Below are 15,571 nucleotides of genomic sequence, written 5' to 3' on the forward strand. Positions count from 1 at the left end.
AAAAGGGGGGGGGACTATACCCTAGACAAAGCAAGAAAATAATCTTAACAAACCAAAAAGAAGAGAGCCACATAAACATAACTCCACTTCTACTAACAAAAATAACAGGAAGCAACAATCACTTTTCCTTAGTATCAATGGATTCAATTCTCCAGTAAAAGGACATAGACTAACAAACTGGATATGTGAACAGGATCCAACATTTTGCTGCATACAGGAAACACATCTCAGTGTCAAAAAACAAACACTACCTCAGAGTAAAAGGCTAGAAAACAACTTTCCAAGCAAATGGTCCCAAGAAACAAGCTGGTATAACCATTCTAATATCAGATAAAATCAACTTTCAACCTAAAGTTATGAAAAAAGATAAGGAAGGACATTTCATACTCATCAAAGAAAAAAAATCTACCAAGATGAACTCTCAATTCTGAACATCTATGCTCTAAATGCAAGGGTACCCACATTCATAAAAGAAACTTTACTGGGGAGACTCCACAGCCTTCTGTGTATAGCCTTCCAGGAGGGAGTAATCTCCCAGCAGGCTTTCACTTTTGAGCACAGAGGTGACATCTCCACCTCAACTAGGAGCACACAGGGCCTAAGATAAGTGGAGCAGCTAGGACTGAAGTCTTCTGCTGCCATTTGCACCAGGGAGCTGGGAGACTCCACACCCTTCTGTGATCATTGGAACAGCTGGGACAGAAGTCTTCCTGCCCACCACCATTTGCGCTGGGAAGTCAGGCAACTCCACAGTCTTCTGTGCATAGCCCACCAGGAGAGAGAGACCTCCCAGCAGTGCTTTCACTTTTGAGCTCAGAGGAGTAAGGGGACAGGCTTACAGGCCCACAGGAGGAACAAACTCCAGCCAGAGACAGGAATACTAACTAGAACCAGATGGCGAAAGGCAAGCACAAGAACCCTACCAACAGAAACCAAGGCCACATGGCAACATCAGAACCCAGTTCTCCCACCACAGAAAGTCCCAGATACCCCAAAACACCAAAAAAGCAAGAGTTGGATTTAAAATCATCTCATTTTGCTGATAGAGGGCTTCGAGAAAGACTTAAATAACTCCCTTAAAGAAATACAGGAGAACATCGGTCAATGGGTAAAAGCCCTTAAAGAGAAAACACAAAAATCCCTTAAAGAAATACAGGAGATCATGGGTCAACAGGCAGAAGCCCTTAAAGAAGAAACACAAAAATGACTTAAAGAATTACAGGAAAACACAAACATTCAAGTGAAGGAACTGAATAAAACCATCCAGGATCTAAAAGAGGAAGTAGAAACAATAAAGAAATCACAAAGTGAGACATCTCTGGAGCTAGAAAACCTTGGAAAGAATTCAGGAGTCATAGATGCAAGCATCAACAACAGAACACAAGAGATAGAAGGAAGAACCTCAGGTGCTGAAGATACCATAGAAAACTCAACAGTCAAAGAAAATGCAAAATGCATAAAGCTGGTAATCCAAACATCCAGAAACTCCAGGACACAATAAGACGACCAAACCTAAGGATTATAGGTATAGACAAGAGTGAGGATTTACATCTAAAAGGCCTAATAAATATCTTCAACAAAATTGTAGAAGAAAACTTCCCTAACCTAGAGAAAGAGATGCCCATGAACATACAAGAAGCCTTCAGAACTCCAAACAGACTGGACCAGAACAGAAAGTCCTCCTAGCACATAATAATCAAAACACCAAATTCCCTAAACATAGAAAGAATATTAAAAGCAGTAAGGGGAAAAGGGCAAGTAACTTATAAAGGCAGACCTATCACACCAGCCTTCTCACCAGAGACGGTGAAAGCTAGAAGATCCTGGGCAGACCTCATACAGACCCTAAGAGAACACAAATGCCAGCCCAGGCTACTATACCCAGCAAAACTCTCAGTCATCATAGATGGAGAAACCAAGATATTCCATGATAAAACCAAATTTGCACAATATCTGTCCACAGATCCAGCCCTACAAAGGATAATTGATGGAAAATGCCAACACAAGGAAGGAAACTATACCCTTGAAAAAGCAAGAACGTAATCTTCTTCCAACAAACTCCAAAGAAGATACCCACACAAACATAAAATAACATCAAAAATAACAGGAAGCAACAATCACTATTCCCTAATATCTCTTAAGAACAATGGACTCAACTCCCCAATAAAAAGACATAACGAAATATTTCTCATGTAAATCTTCCATTTTATCAGAAAATGTTTGTAATTCCTCTTGTAATTAATTTAGTAATTTCTTTTATGTCTACCATTTTATCTGCAATATATTTCATGATAATCTTCAATTTTAATATGTCTTTCTATGTACTTCTACTTTATCAGAAATGTTTTCAATGTAAATCTTTGATTTTATCACAAATGTTTCTAATTCCACCTTCAATTAATTTAGAGTTTTTACATCAACCATTCTTTATGTAAAATTTTCCATGAACTAGTCAATTTTAACGTGTTTGTCTATTTATTTCTTGAATTTTACCAGAAATATTTTCCATGTAAATCTTCAATGTTATCTGAAAATTTTTATAATTCCACCTTTAATCAACTTAGAATTATCTTTATGCCTATTATTTTATTTATATAATTTCCATGATAATCTTTAATTTTCACATGTTTTTCTATATATTTCTACAATTTTATCAGAAATAATTTCCATGTAAATCTTCAAGTTTACCAGAAAATGTTTATAATTCCACTTTTGATCAACTTAGGAATACTTTTATACCTACCATTATTATTTCTATATAAAATTTTCCATGATTAAAAAAAAAGAAACCTTACTAAAGCTCAAAGCACACATTGCACCTCACACAACAATAGTGGAAGAATTCAGCACCCCTCTTCTCATCAATGGACTGATTATGGAAACAGAAACTAAACAGAGACACAGTGAAACTAACAGAAGTTAATGGACCAAATGGATTTAACAGCTACCAATAAAACATTTCATCCTAAAACAAAAGAATATACCTTCTTCTCAGCATCTCATGGTACCTTCTCCAACACTGACCATACACTCCATCACAAAACAGACCTCAGCACATATAAGAAGATTGAAATACTCCCATCCTATCAGATTACCACGGACTAAGGCTTGTCTTCAATAACAACAAAAACAACAGAAAGCCCACATACACGTGGAAACTATACAACATTCTACTCAACGATATCTTGGTCAAGGAAAAAATAAAGGCTTTTTAGAATTTAATGAAAACAAAGGTACAACATACCCAGACTTGTGGGACACAATGAAAGCAGTGCTAAGAGGATAACTCATAGCTCTTAATGCCTCCAAAACCAAACTGGAGAGAACATACATTAGCAGCTTGACAGCACACCTGAAAGATCTAGAACAAAAGAAGCAAATACTCCTAAGAGCAATAGACAGCAGGAAATCATCAAACTCAGGGCTGAAGTCAACCATGTAGAAACAGAACTATACAAAGAATCAACCAAACCAGGAGCTCGTTCTTTGACAAAACCTCACTCAGGATTTTTTTTTAATTTATTGATATATTTATTTACATTTCAAATGATTTCCCCTTTTCTGGACCCCCACTCCCCAAAAGTCCCATCAGTCCCCTTCCCTCCCCCTGTTTTCCTACCCAACCCTTCCCACTTCCCTGTTCTGATTTTGTTCTAAACTGCTTCATTGAAAATGGGAAAACCTCCCATGCTCATGGATTGGCAGGATCAATATAGTTAAAATGGCCATTTTGCCAAAAGCAATATACAGATTCAATGCAATACCCATCAAAATCCCAACTCAATTCTTCACAGAGTTAGAAAGAGCAATTATCAAATTCATCTGGAATAACAAAAAACCCAGGATAGCTAAAACTATTCTCAGCAACAAAAGAAATTCCGGGGGAATCAGTATCCCTGACCTCAAGCAATACTACAGAGCAATAGTGTTAAAAACTGCATGGTATTGGTACAGTGACAGGCAGGAGGATCAATGGAACAGGATCAAAGATCCAGAAATGAACCCACACACCTATGGCCACTTGATCCTCGACAAAGAGGCTGAAAACATCCAATGGAAAAAAGATAGCCTTTTCAACAAATGGTGCTGGTTCAACTGGAGGTCAGCATGCAGAAGAATGCGAATTGATCCATCCTTGTCTCCTTGTACTAAGCTCAACTCCAAATGGATCAAGGACCTCCACATAAAGCCAGACACTCTGAAGCTAATAGAAAAGAAACTGGGGAAGACCCTTGAGGACATCGGTACAGGGAGAAAGTTTCTGAACAGAACACCAATAGCATATGCTCTAAGATCAAGAATTGACAAATGGGACCTCATAAAATTACAATGTTTCTGTAAGGCAAAGGACACCATCAAAAGGACAGATCGGCAACCAACAAATTGGGAAAAGATCTTCACTAATCCTACATCAGATAGAAGGCTTATATCCAATATATATAAAGAACTCAAGAAGTTAGACTCCAGGATATTTTTTAGTTCCATCCATTTGCCAAAGATTTTCATGAATTCATTGTTTTTAACAGCTGAGTAGTACTCCTTTCTGTAAATGTACCACGTTTTCTGTATCCATTTCTCTGTTGAAGGAGATCTGTGTTCTTTCCAGCTTCTGGCTACTATAAATAAGGCTGCTGTGAACATAGTAGATCATGTGTCATTATTATATGTTGGAGCATCTTCTGGGTATATGCCCTGGAGGGTTATACCTGGGTCCTCAGGTAGTACTATGTCCAATTTCCTGAGGAACTGACAGACTGATTTCCAGAGTGGTTGTACCACTTTGCAATCCCACCAACAATGGAGGAGTGTTCCTCTTTTCTCCACATCTTCTCTAGTATCAGCTGTCACCTGAGTTTTTTTTATCTTAGCCATTCTAACAGTTGTGAGTTGAAATCTCAGGGTTATTTTGATTTGTATTTCCCTGATGACTACAGATGTTAAACATTTCTTTAAGTGCTTCTTGACCATTTGAGATTCCTCAGTTGAGAATTCTTAGGGTTATTTGTATAGTGCCTAATTTCTTGAGTTCTTTGTATATATTTGGTATTAGCCCTCTGTCAGATGTTGGGTTGGTAAAGATCTTTTCCCAATCTATTGGTTGCCATTTTTCCTAATGACAGTGTCCTGTGCGTTACAGAAGCTTTGCAGTTTTATGAGGTCCCATTTGTCCATTCTTGATCTTAGAGCGTAAGCCATTGGTGTTCTGTTCAGGAACTTTTCCCCTATACCCATGTATTCAATTCTTTTCCCCACTTTCTCTTCTATTCATTTCAGTGTATTTTGTTTTATGCAGAGGTCCTTGATCCACTTGGATTTTAGCTTTGTACAAGAAGATAAGAATGGATCAATTTGCATTCTTGTACATGCTGACCTCCAGTTGAACCAGCACCATTTGTTGAAAATGCTCTAAGAGCAAGAATTGACAAATGGGACCTCATAAAATTACAAAGTTTCTGTAAGGCAAAGGACACCATCAAGAGGACAAATCGGCAACCAACAAATTGGGAAAAGATCTTCACCAATCCTACATCAGATAGAGGGCTAATATCCAATATATATAAAGAACTCAAGAAGTTAGACTCCAGAAAACCAAACAACCCTATTAAAAAATGGGGGGTACAGAGTTAAACAAAGAATTCTCACCTGAAGAACTTCGGATGGCGGAGAAGCATCTTAAAAAATGCTCAACTTCATTAGTCATTAGGGAAATGCAAATCAAAACAACCCTAAGATTTCATCTTACACCAGTCAGAATGGCTAAGATTAAAAATTCAGGAGACAGCAGGTGTTGGAGAGGGTGTGGAGAAAGAGGAACACTCCTCCACTGCTGGTGGGGTTGCAAATTGGTACAACCACTCTGGAAATCAATCTGGCGGTTCCTCCGAAAACTGGGCACCTTACTTCCAGAAGATCCTGCTATACCACTCCTGGGCATATACCCAGAAGACTCCCCACCATGTAATAAGGATACATGTTCTACTATGTTCATAGCAGCCCTATTTGTAATTGCCAGATGCTGGAAAGAACCCAGGTATCCCTCAACAGAAGAGTGGATGCAAAAAATGTGGTATATCTACACAATGGAGTACTATTCAGCCATTAGAAACAATGAATTCATGAAATTCTTAGGCAAATGGATGGAGCTAGAGAATATCATACTAAGTGAGGTAACCCAGACTCAAAAGGTGAATCATGGTATGCACTCACTAATAAGTGGATATTAACCTAGAAAACTGGAATACCCAAAACATAATCCACACATCAAATGAGGTACAAGAAGAAAGGAGGAGTGGCCCCTGGTTCTGGAAAGACTCAGTGAAACAGTATTCAGCAAAACCAGAACGGGGAAGTGGGAAGGGGTGGGTGGGAGGACAGGGGAAGAGAAGGGGGCTTGCGGGACTTTCGGGGAGTGGGGGGGCTAGAAAAGGGGAAATCATTTGAAATGTAAATAAATTATATCGAATAATAAAAAAAAAAATAATAAAAAAAAAAAAAAAAAAGAAAAAAAAAAAAAAAAGAGCTAAATATTCCTGAGATTTGCCAATTCGATAACTTGACAATTACATACCTGTTCCAAAAATACAAGACAAGTTCTATCCATGTTCCAGAAAGTCATTTACCTAAAAATATCTGGATAAAATAAGTTACCATGTTAAAAAAAAAAAAAAAAAAAAAAAAAAAAAAAAAAAAAAGAAAATGCTGTCTTTTTCTCCACTGGATGGTTTTAGCTCCTTTGTCAAAGATCAGAGGACCATAGGTGTGTGGGTTCCTTTCTGTGCATTCAATTCTATTCCATTGAACTACTTGACTGTTCCTGTACCAATACCATGTAGTTAGTTAGTTAGTTAGTTTGTTTGTTTGTTTGTTTGTTTGTACCACTATTGCTCTGTAGTACAGCTTGATGTCAGGGATGATGATTCCCCCAGAAATTCTTTTATTGTTGGGAATAGTTTTTATTGTCCTGGGTTTTTTGTTATTCCAAATGAATTTGCAAATTTCTCTTTCTAACTCTATGAAGAATTGAGTTGGAATTTTAATGAGAATTGCATTGAATCTGTATATTGCTTCGGCAAGGTGGCCATTTTTACTATATTAATCCTGCCAGTCCATGAAAATGGGAGATCTTTCCATCCTCTGAGATCTTCTCCAACCTCTTTCTTCGGAGACTTGAAGTTCTTGTCATACAGATCTTTCACTTGCTTGGTTAGAGTCACACCAAGGTATTTTATATTATTTGTGATAATTGTGAAGGGTATCATTTCCCTAATTTCTTTATCAGCCTGATTATCCTTTGAGTAGAGGAAAACTACTGAGTTGTTTGAGTTAGTTTTATATCGAGCCACTTTGCTGATTTTTTTATCAGGTTTTTATCAGGTAACCTTATTTCAGTCCTGACATCCTACCTGGTGGGATTAAAGAACAGATTCTTCTATCCATTGTCTTCATACCTTACCTGCTTTCCATGGCATTCATATTTTTTAATTAATTAATTAATTTTTTATACTCCATATTTTATTTCCCCCCTGTCCACCGTCCAAGTGTTCAACATCCCATACCTCCTACCCACCCCCCTATTTCTAAAATATCCCTGTTCAACATGTAAGCTTGCAGCTTTCAAATGGCAGGAGGTAAAATCTCCGTTTTCAGTGCTATCTCCTACATTATATATGTCTGTATTTTGGTGTTTCTTCAACTTGTTATCCTTACTGAACTGTGATCTTTCAAGAGCTGCCTCATATTTATCTCCATCTCTAAGAGCTTAGCACTTTCTATCATATCTTAGAAGTCTAATAAGTCTTTTTTACAACGTAATATGTAGACAAATTAGGCACTTAATAAATTTTGGTCAATTAAATTATAAATCTTTTTCCTCACCATGAATTGACCAGAAAAGAAATCAAGACTTTTTAGACTATATCCTTCTTCAAAGTATGGGCTTCTGGGTTTGTGAGATGATACACAGGTGAACATTCTTTTTGTCATGCTTGCTGACCTGATTTCTATACCCAAACCACATAACGTGGAAGGAGAGAACCAGTTCCACAATGTTGCGCTGACGTCCATATGTACATCATGGCATATGCATGCATAGCCAACATACATTATATACACTCACACATAATAATGTACAATTTCTAAAAGTATGGTCTTTGTTCCCTAATTTACCCTTTTGATATCCGAGACATAGTATTCTGTTGATATAAGATGTATTCACTATTCAGTGGAGAATCCTGGAATAAAGGTTTTGTTGTTATTCATTTAAAATAAAGAACAAATGCATTTATTCCTTTAGCCACTAAGTTTTAAAAACTTAACTCTCCAAGAAAATTGAGATCAGGAAGTAATATTAAGATTGTTTTAGTATTTGAGCAATTGGCAGGATGTGTATGTGTTAGTGTAGTAAGTCCAGTAGATGTCATCACCAGACTGTTTACCATTCTGTCACCTTTGCTATTAGTGTGAAGTATTAGATGGATATAGACAACAGCAGACTAAGGAACTATTGTGGGTCAGACAGGCTTCTTGTCATAGCTGTAACATTTGCTTTCTAAGTAAGTGAAGCTGTGAACACAGCAACCAACACTGCTTCTTGGGAATACAAATCAGCATAATGCCTTAAAATTTGAGATGACTAGTTATGTATAATTTAGACACTTAGTACTAGAAATATGGAACTTGTGTATGAGCAGGTTAGTTTTGTTTGTTTTTTTACTGCAATTTTTTGGGTAAAGAAAAATTGACCATTTAGAATATCACAATATCTAATTACTTAATTGTTCAATTATGCTGTGCAGAGCATGTCTGGCTAACTGCCCTTGAGAAAGTAAACTGGGTTTTCTTGTTCCACCCGTCTAGGGTAGAGTCTCTCATAACTGAATATAGACTTTCACACTCTGTGTGATATTGTATTAATCTTATTTTCTTATGAAATATGAAAGTGGGTCATTATTATCATTGTTGTGAGAGAAGGAAGTTCAGGAATGGACAAGTTCTCCCCTAATTCTTCTTGAAAAAGTCTTACTGCCCTCATAATGTTCATCTTTAAAAGTCCTGCTCAAGGTCATTTCTTGAGAAGCTGTCCCCCTGAGGTAGGCTCAGTGTAATGACTGGGCTTAAAAGATGAAGAAGAGAGACAGGAGGTTGGTGTCAAAATGATGCCAGGTAAGACTATCAAGTGGCCATTATCATCTTTGAAGATAAAAGGCAACCAGAAAGCCAAAGGATATGGGGGAACAAAACCTTGAAAATGAAAACTTAAAAATAGGACTTAAGTCTTCAGCAGCAAATACATGTGTGGAGACTCAGCTTGTGCTAGTGTGCTACTGCAGCCCACATACCTATGGCCACTTGATCCTCGACAAAGGGACTGAAAACATCCAATGGAAAAAAGATAGCCTTTTCAACAAATGGTGCTGTTTCAACTGGAGGTCAGCATGCAGAAGAATGCGAATTGATCCATCCTTGTCTCCTTGTACTAAGCTCAACTCCAAATGGATCAAGGACCTCCACATAATACTCTGAAGCTAATAGAAAAGAAACTGGGGAAGACCCTTGAGGACATCGGTACAGGGGGAAAGTTCCTGAACAGAACACCAATAGCTTATGCTCTAAGATCAAAAATTGACAAATGGGACCTCATAAAATTACAAAGTTTCTGTAAAGCAAAGAACACCATCAAAAGGACAAATCAGCAACCAACAAATTGGGAAAAGATCTTCACCAACCCTACATCAGATAGAGGGCTAATAAAATATATACAAAGAACTCAAGAAGTTAGACTCCAGAAAACCAAATAACCCTATTAAAAAATGGGGTACAGAGTTAAACAAAGAATTCCCACCTGAAGAACTTCGGATGGCGGAGAAACATCTTAAAAAATACTCAACTTCACTAGCCATCAGGGAAATGCAAATCAAAACAACCCTGAGATTTCACCTTACACCAGTCAGAATGGCTAAGATTAAAAACTTATGGCGAGGATGTGGAGAAAGAGGAACACTCCTCCACTGATGGTGGGGTTGCAAATTGGTACAACCGCTCTGGAAATCAGTCTGGCAGTTCCTCAGAAAACTGGGCATGTCACTTCTGAAAGATCCTGCTATACCACTCCTGGGCATATACCTAGAGGATTCCCCAGCATGTAATAAGGATATATGCTCCACTATGTTCATAGCAGCCCTATTTATAATAGCCAGAAGCTGGAAATAACCCAGGTATCCCTCAACAGAAGAATGGATGCAAAAAATGTGGTATATATACACAATGGAGTACTATTCAGCCATTAGAAATAATGAATTCATGAAATTCTTAGGAGCTGGAGAACATCATACTAAGTGAGGTAACCCAGTCTCAAAAGATCAGTCATGGTATGCACTCACTAATAAGTGGATATTAGCCTGGAAAACTGGAATACCCAAAACATAATCCACACATCAAATGAGGTACAAGAACGGAGGAGTGGCCCCTGGTTCTGGAAAGACTCAGTGTAGCAGTATAGGACAAAACCAGAACAGGGAAGTGGGAAGGGATGGGTGGGAGAACAGTGGGAGGGAAGGGGGCTTATGTGACTTTTGGGGAGTAGGGGACCAGAAAAGGGGAAATAATTTGAAATGTAAATAAAAAATATATCGAATAAAATTTAAAAAAAGAAATTAATGTATCCGTAATTTTTATTATTTTACTGTATTCAGAACTGAACTCAGAGCCTTTTCTTGTTCATGCATGCTAGACAAAAAGTTTACTACAGAACTATAACCCTATCTTCCTCCCCTGTCTTGTTTGAAAAACAGTCTAAGTTGTCCAAGATAAATTGCCTTGAGTTTGTAATTTTCCTGACTAGACCCCAAGTATCTAGGATTACAGGAGTGAATTACTGTGTTTGTGACCACAGACACTCAGATAGGTAGATCTTTTTAGAAATAATTTGATTCATAAGAAATAACTACATTAATAAAACTAATCCTTATCCATGCAGTTACCTTTCCCCAATTATAATGTTTTACATAGTCATAGAACCTTACATAAAGTGGGCTGTGGAGACAGCGTCTTTGTTAATGTGCTTTCAGTTCCTGAGCTCCACATGAGAAAAGCTGATTGGTGGTATGCTCTTATGATCCCAGCACTGGGCATGCAGAGACGGAGATAGATTGCTGCGACTCAGTGGAGAGCCAGCCTGGCCTACTGGTCTAACTACAGGTCAATTAGTGATCCTGTCTCAAAACACAATATAGCTAGCTCATAAGGAATGGCATCCAAGGTTATCTTCTGGCTTCCATGGAAACACACACACCTATTCAAATCTGAATTGACATTGCCCACATACTTTTAAGGGACAAGTGATGCTTCTTTAAAAATGCCGTCATATAGTTTTGACTTCTAGAATCCTGTTAATGTCTTACATATTCAGGACACAAAACTAAATCAGTCTAATTGTTAGAAACACAAGAAAAGCAAAGTAAGGTGTTTATAAAGGCCTCAGTTTTAGTGATTGTTTAATGAAAAATACCCCTGTAGGCTATGTATTAGAGTCCTTAGTGTCTGGCTGGTCATACTTAAGAAGGCTGTGGGCTGTGGGGGAAGTGGCTTGTTGAAGGAAGTGTCATTTGGGCCTACCTCCTGATCACAGTATTTCCTAATTGTAGATGTAGTGTGATCTGTCTGCTCCCTGATGCTGCTGCTTTGCCTTCTCTGCCTGTCATGTCTTTCCCTTTATGACAGAATGATCCTTTGACACTGACTGTAACCCAGAAATAACCCTTTTCCCTTTATAAGAAAGATTGCTTGTCAGGTATTTGACTACAATCTATGAGGGGGAAAATGCCTTTGAGGTATTAAAATTAAATACCTGAAGCAACTAAACTGATAGAGAAAGGTTTACTTAGCTCACAGTATATCACCTATGGTACAAATGGTGGCCCACCTGTAAGTGGGAGAACTAGAAGCAGCAACAAAGAGGAGAGGGTGAGGAGGGTCCCACAGTCCCTTTTAAGGATATGTTCCTAAAGTTCTCCCAATATGCCCCACTTCCAAAATGTTCTACCACCTCTCTCTAGAGCCACCCTCAGACCTTGAATCGATACCCAAACCATTGTCTAAACTGGAACACTCAAATGTTTGACTGTGACCGTTTAATATGGGATAGGTTTGGGTACAGAATTGGGAATATTGAACTCCTTTGTAATGCGTGATTTTTTTTTTTTTTGGTTTTTTGTTTGTTTGGTTTTGATTCTTTTGAATTGCAATTGCTAAGACAATTCTGGAACTAGAAAATAAATAATAGAATAGAAATTAGCAAACAAAGAAATGCTTCAGTGTTATTAGGATGTAGTGTTTTCAGTACAGAAAGGCATACACACATAAGAAGTGAAGGAATAGAGGAAACTAAGGATTAGTTGGAATTGAAATTATGTAGATCGATTCTCAAAAGTATTTATGCTTTTATGTGTATGCTAATACATGTATTTTTATATCTATGCATATTTCCTATAGGTAGAAATAGGCTATAAGGAAAGACATTTACATCCAATATGACCCTGGCAGTTTGAAACTTGGTATTTAGTATTAGTTCTTACCAAAAGTTGCCAGGACTCAAGACTCAAGCAGTTTTCATTCTGGAGCAGGGTAAGAGTATTATGAGTCTAGATTGTTATATTAAGCAAAAAGCAAGAACTTGAAAGAGGAAGGGGCAGAAAAAGAATTAAGTTTCAAGGACAAGGAAATAAGTAAAAAGGATTCCTGTTATTTAAATCTAGGATAGATTAAGTGTCAAACTAAAGCTATGGACTCTCAAGAGCAAAGATAAAAAGCATGTGTATGTATGTAAACTAGCATTTGGTTAGTGTGACAGAACACTGTCAGCCACAACAGTTTAAAGAGGAAAGGTGATTTTAGAGATTTTATACTGTGGTCTGCTCGCTCCACTATTATGGCCCTCTGGTGAGGCAACAAGATAGCAAATTAGCTGCTCATCTCCTATAGTCATGTGTCAATAGGAAGAAAGGAGTTTAGAAGTGCATCATTAGACAGACCTCCTCAAGCATATGTCCTTCCATGTCTTAGATGGTATAGCCCACTACATATCTAGGCTGTATAGTGAAAATAGACAGATAGCATAGACTCTGACACTGAGGCCCATGTGTGCAAAATAGCATGAGATTAAATCAAGCACAAGAGAAAATGATGTAATCAAGAATCACAGATGAATATAGAATGTAGGAAAATACAAAATGTGTGAGGTTGCCCCTGGCATAACACAACATAGAATTTTCTTTATAAGTAGAAGGAATACAGAATACAAACAAAACTGTGGTGTTAGAAACACATAAACTAGTTATATAGTCATTAATCCCATTTTTCACTGTACCTAATAATGCTGTTTTCATATGAGTAGAGATAGTTTTGTTTATGCCTACATTATTACAAGTATGTAATCCATTGTACAATGATTCTAGGATAGCTATTGTTACTAGATGGTAGGTATTTGTCACCTCTATTATAAACTTATGATACCACTGTTCTATATACAGTTTACCGAAATGTCATCTTGAAATACATGACTGTTTTAACATAAGAAAAACAGACTCTGAAGATGAAGAAAAATCAATGTTAAGTTCCTTTAATGGGAACTTAAATACAGACCTTGGAGATAAAGTAAAGAAAAAGATAATAGTAAATTTCCAAACAACTCATAGGATCAGTGACTATCGTAGAGGTGTGAATAAAGACATCTAGGAAGACAGATGTGTGCCTAAGGTTGTATAGGTTAGATTAATCAAGTATTTTCTTTTGGTGATCCCCAAAATATTATCTTTTGCTTCTTTGTCATTAACATCTGTTATTGGTGGCAACTCAGTAAATCTGTTATGTAAAGTAAGCTTTTGCTCTTTTGTTTTTAGGCATTCAAAACGTCCTCAACCTCTTTTGTGCAGTTCTTACAGAAAATAAGGTTCTCTTCCATTCAGCAAGTTTCCAGAGACTTAGTGACGCCTGTAGAGCCCTGGAATCTTTAATGTTTCCTCTTAAATACAGGTGAAGTTTTTACTTGATGATATTATTGATTCCCACATTATATATTACTTTTTGATAACTCAAAATGACATGGCCCAATTGCTTTGAACCACAGAGGTTTGTTATGTGAAGGTAGAGTCGTGATTCTAATAAAGTCTCATCTAAAACTTGGGACTTTTCCAAGTTGTACATAACTGAGTGTTGATTAATTTAGTGAAACATATTTAATTTACTTTGAATAGTACTGTCAGCAATATTTAATTATCTTGCAATACTGGTAAAATTTTTTGGTTAATATTATTTGATACTAGTTATTAATTTTTAGAATTTATTAGAATTTTGTTAATTAAGAATCCTTATCTGTTTTAGATAACTCTTAAATTATTTGTATATAAATGATGTGATGTTTATTCACAATAACATTGAGAATAGAACATACATCAGTAGACATACCTGGTTATGCATTGGTAATTGTCAAACCCATATTAACTAGATCCTCATTATAATATTCTCATTTATTTTTAAGGGGTATATTAAATATTTTCCATAATAAAAATTGAAAAACAGTTATAAACCATGATGTCAGGTCATACCACATTTTACTCTGGTTTAATTTGTTAGTCATAGTGTCCCAGAAACTTACGTTCATGAACATTAGATAAAAATTTTAGATTGCCTCTGGAATTTTCATAAAACTTTTTAAAATCTGTTTATTGAATGTAGGCATCAAGCACAGTACAGTGTTATTTAGATAAGTCATTACATTGCCTTGAGTGTGGAGGTCTCTGATATTAGTTGTCAGCATAAGGAAGACTGCTTTAAAACTGCATACAGTCTAAAGAGACTAGCTTGAGGGAAGGAAAAGGAACCTAACCTAGGTTCCATTTACTTTGTGTTTACTATTTGTGATCATATCTTTTGTTTTGTTGGGTTTTTGAATTTGTTGTTTGGTTTGGTTTGGTTTTTGAAACAAGGTTTCTATGTGTACTTCTGGCTATCCTAGAACTCATTCTGTAGACCAGTCTAGCCTTAAACTTAGAAATCCACCTGCCTCTGCCTCACAAGTGCTGGAATAAAAGGTCTGTGAGCTACCACTGCTAGGCTGTGACCATATTTTAAGCAATGGCATTTTGGAAATCATTCTTTTCAGAACTTCAGTGTTAACAATCTTGCCAATAAAATTGATAATTTCTTTCTTTTCTTTCTTTTTTCTTCAGTGCTTAAAAAATTTTTATCAGTCTTTTAAGAGTTTCATTCATGTTTTGATTATATCCCCAACCCCAACATGTCCTGGATCAATCTTCTTCCCTACCCAGCCAATTTCATGTTCTTTAAAATTAATTCATTAATAAAATTAATTAATTAAAGACCACTTTGTGCTGCCCAAATAATCTTGGATGGCTGGTCTTCCATTAGAGGATGGTGGACTTACCAGGGCTGCACTTAACAGAGAAACTGTCTCTCTCAGCAGCTAACAGTTTGCAGTAGCTCCATAGCTAGAGGTAGGATTGAATGCCTATCTTCATGCAAGGATTTGCTCTGGCTTTGGTTTGCACAGGCCTTG

At 36.9% G+C, this 15,571-nt stretch overlaps 1 protein-coding gene across 3 annotated transcripts in view; it reads left to right on the forward strand.

Annotated features, from left to right (window-relative positions):
• The window catches only part of Sbf2 (SET binding factor 2), a 365,757-nt gene that overhangs the window by 173,227 nt on the left and 176,959 nt on the right, over positions 1-15,571 (forward strand). For all 3 annotated transcript variants that reach the window (XM_052201159.1, XM_052201166.1, XM_052201176.1), the window contains exon 7: positions 13,896-14,028. In XM_052201159.1, the coding sequence (XP_052057119.1) occupies positions 13,896-14,028 (133 nt within the window). The remainder of the gene's footprint in view (positions 1-13,895; positions 14,029-15,571) is intronic.

Source organism: Apodemus sylvaticus, chromosome 1 (assembly GCF_947179515.1).
Source record: "Apodemus sylvaticus chromosome 1, mApoSyl1.1, whole genome shotgun sequence".
NCBI lineage: Eukaryota > Metazoa > Chordata > Mammalia > Rodentia > Muridae > Apodemus > Apodemus sylvaticus.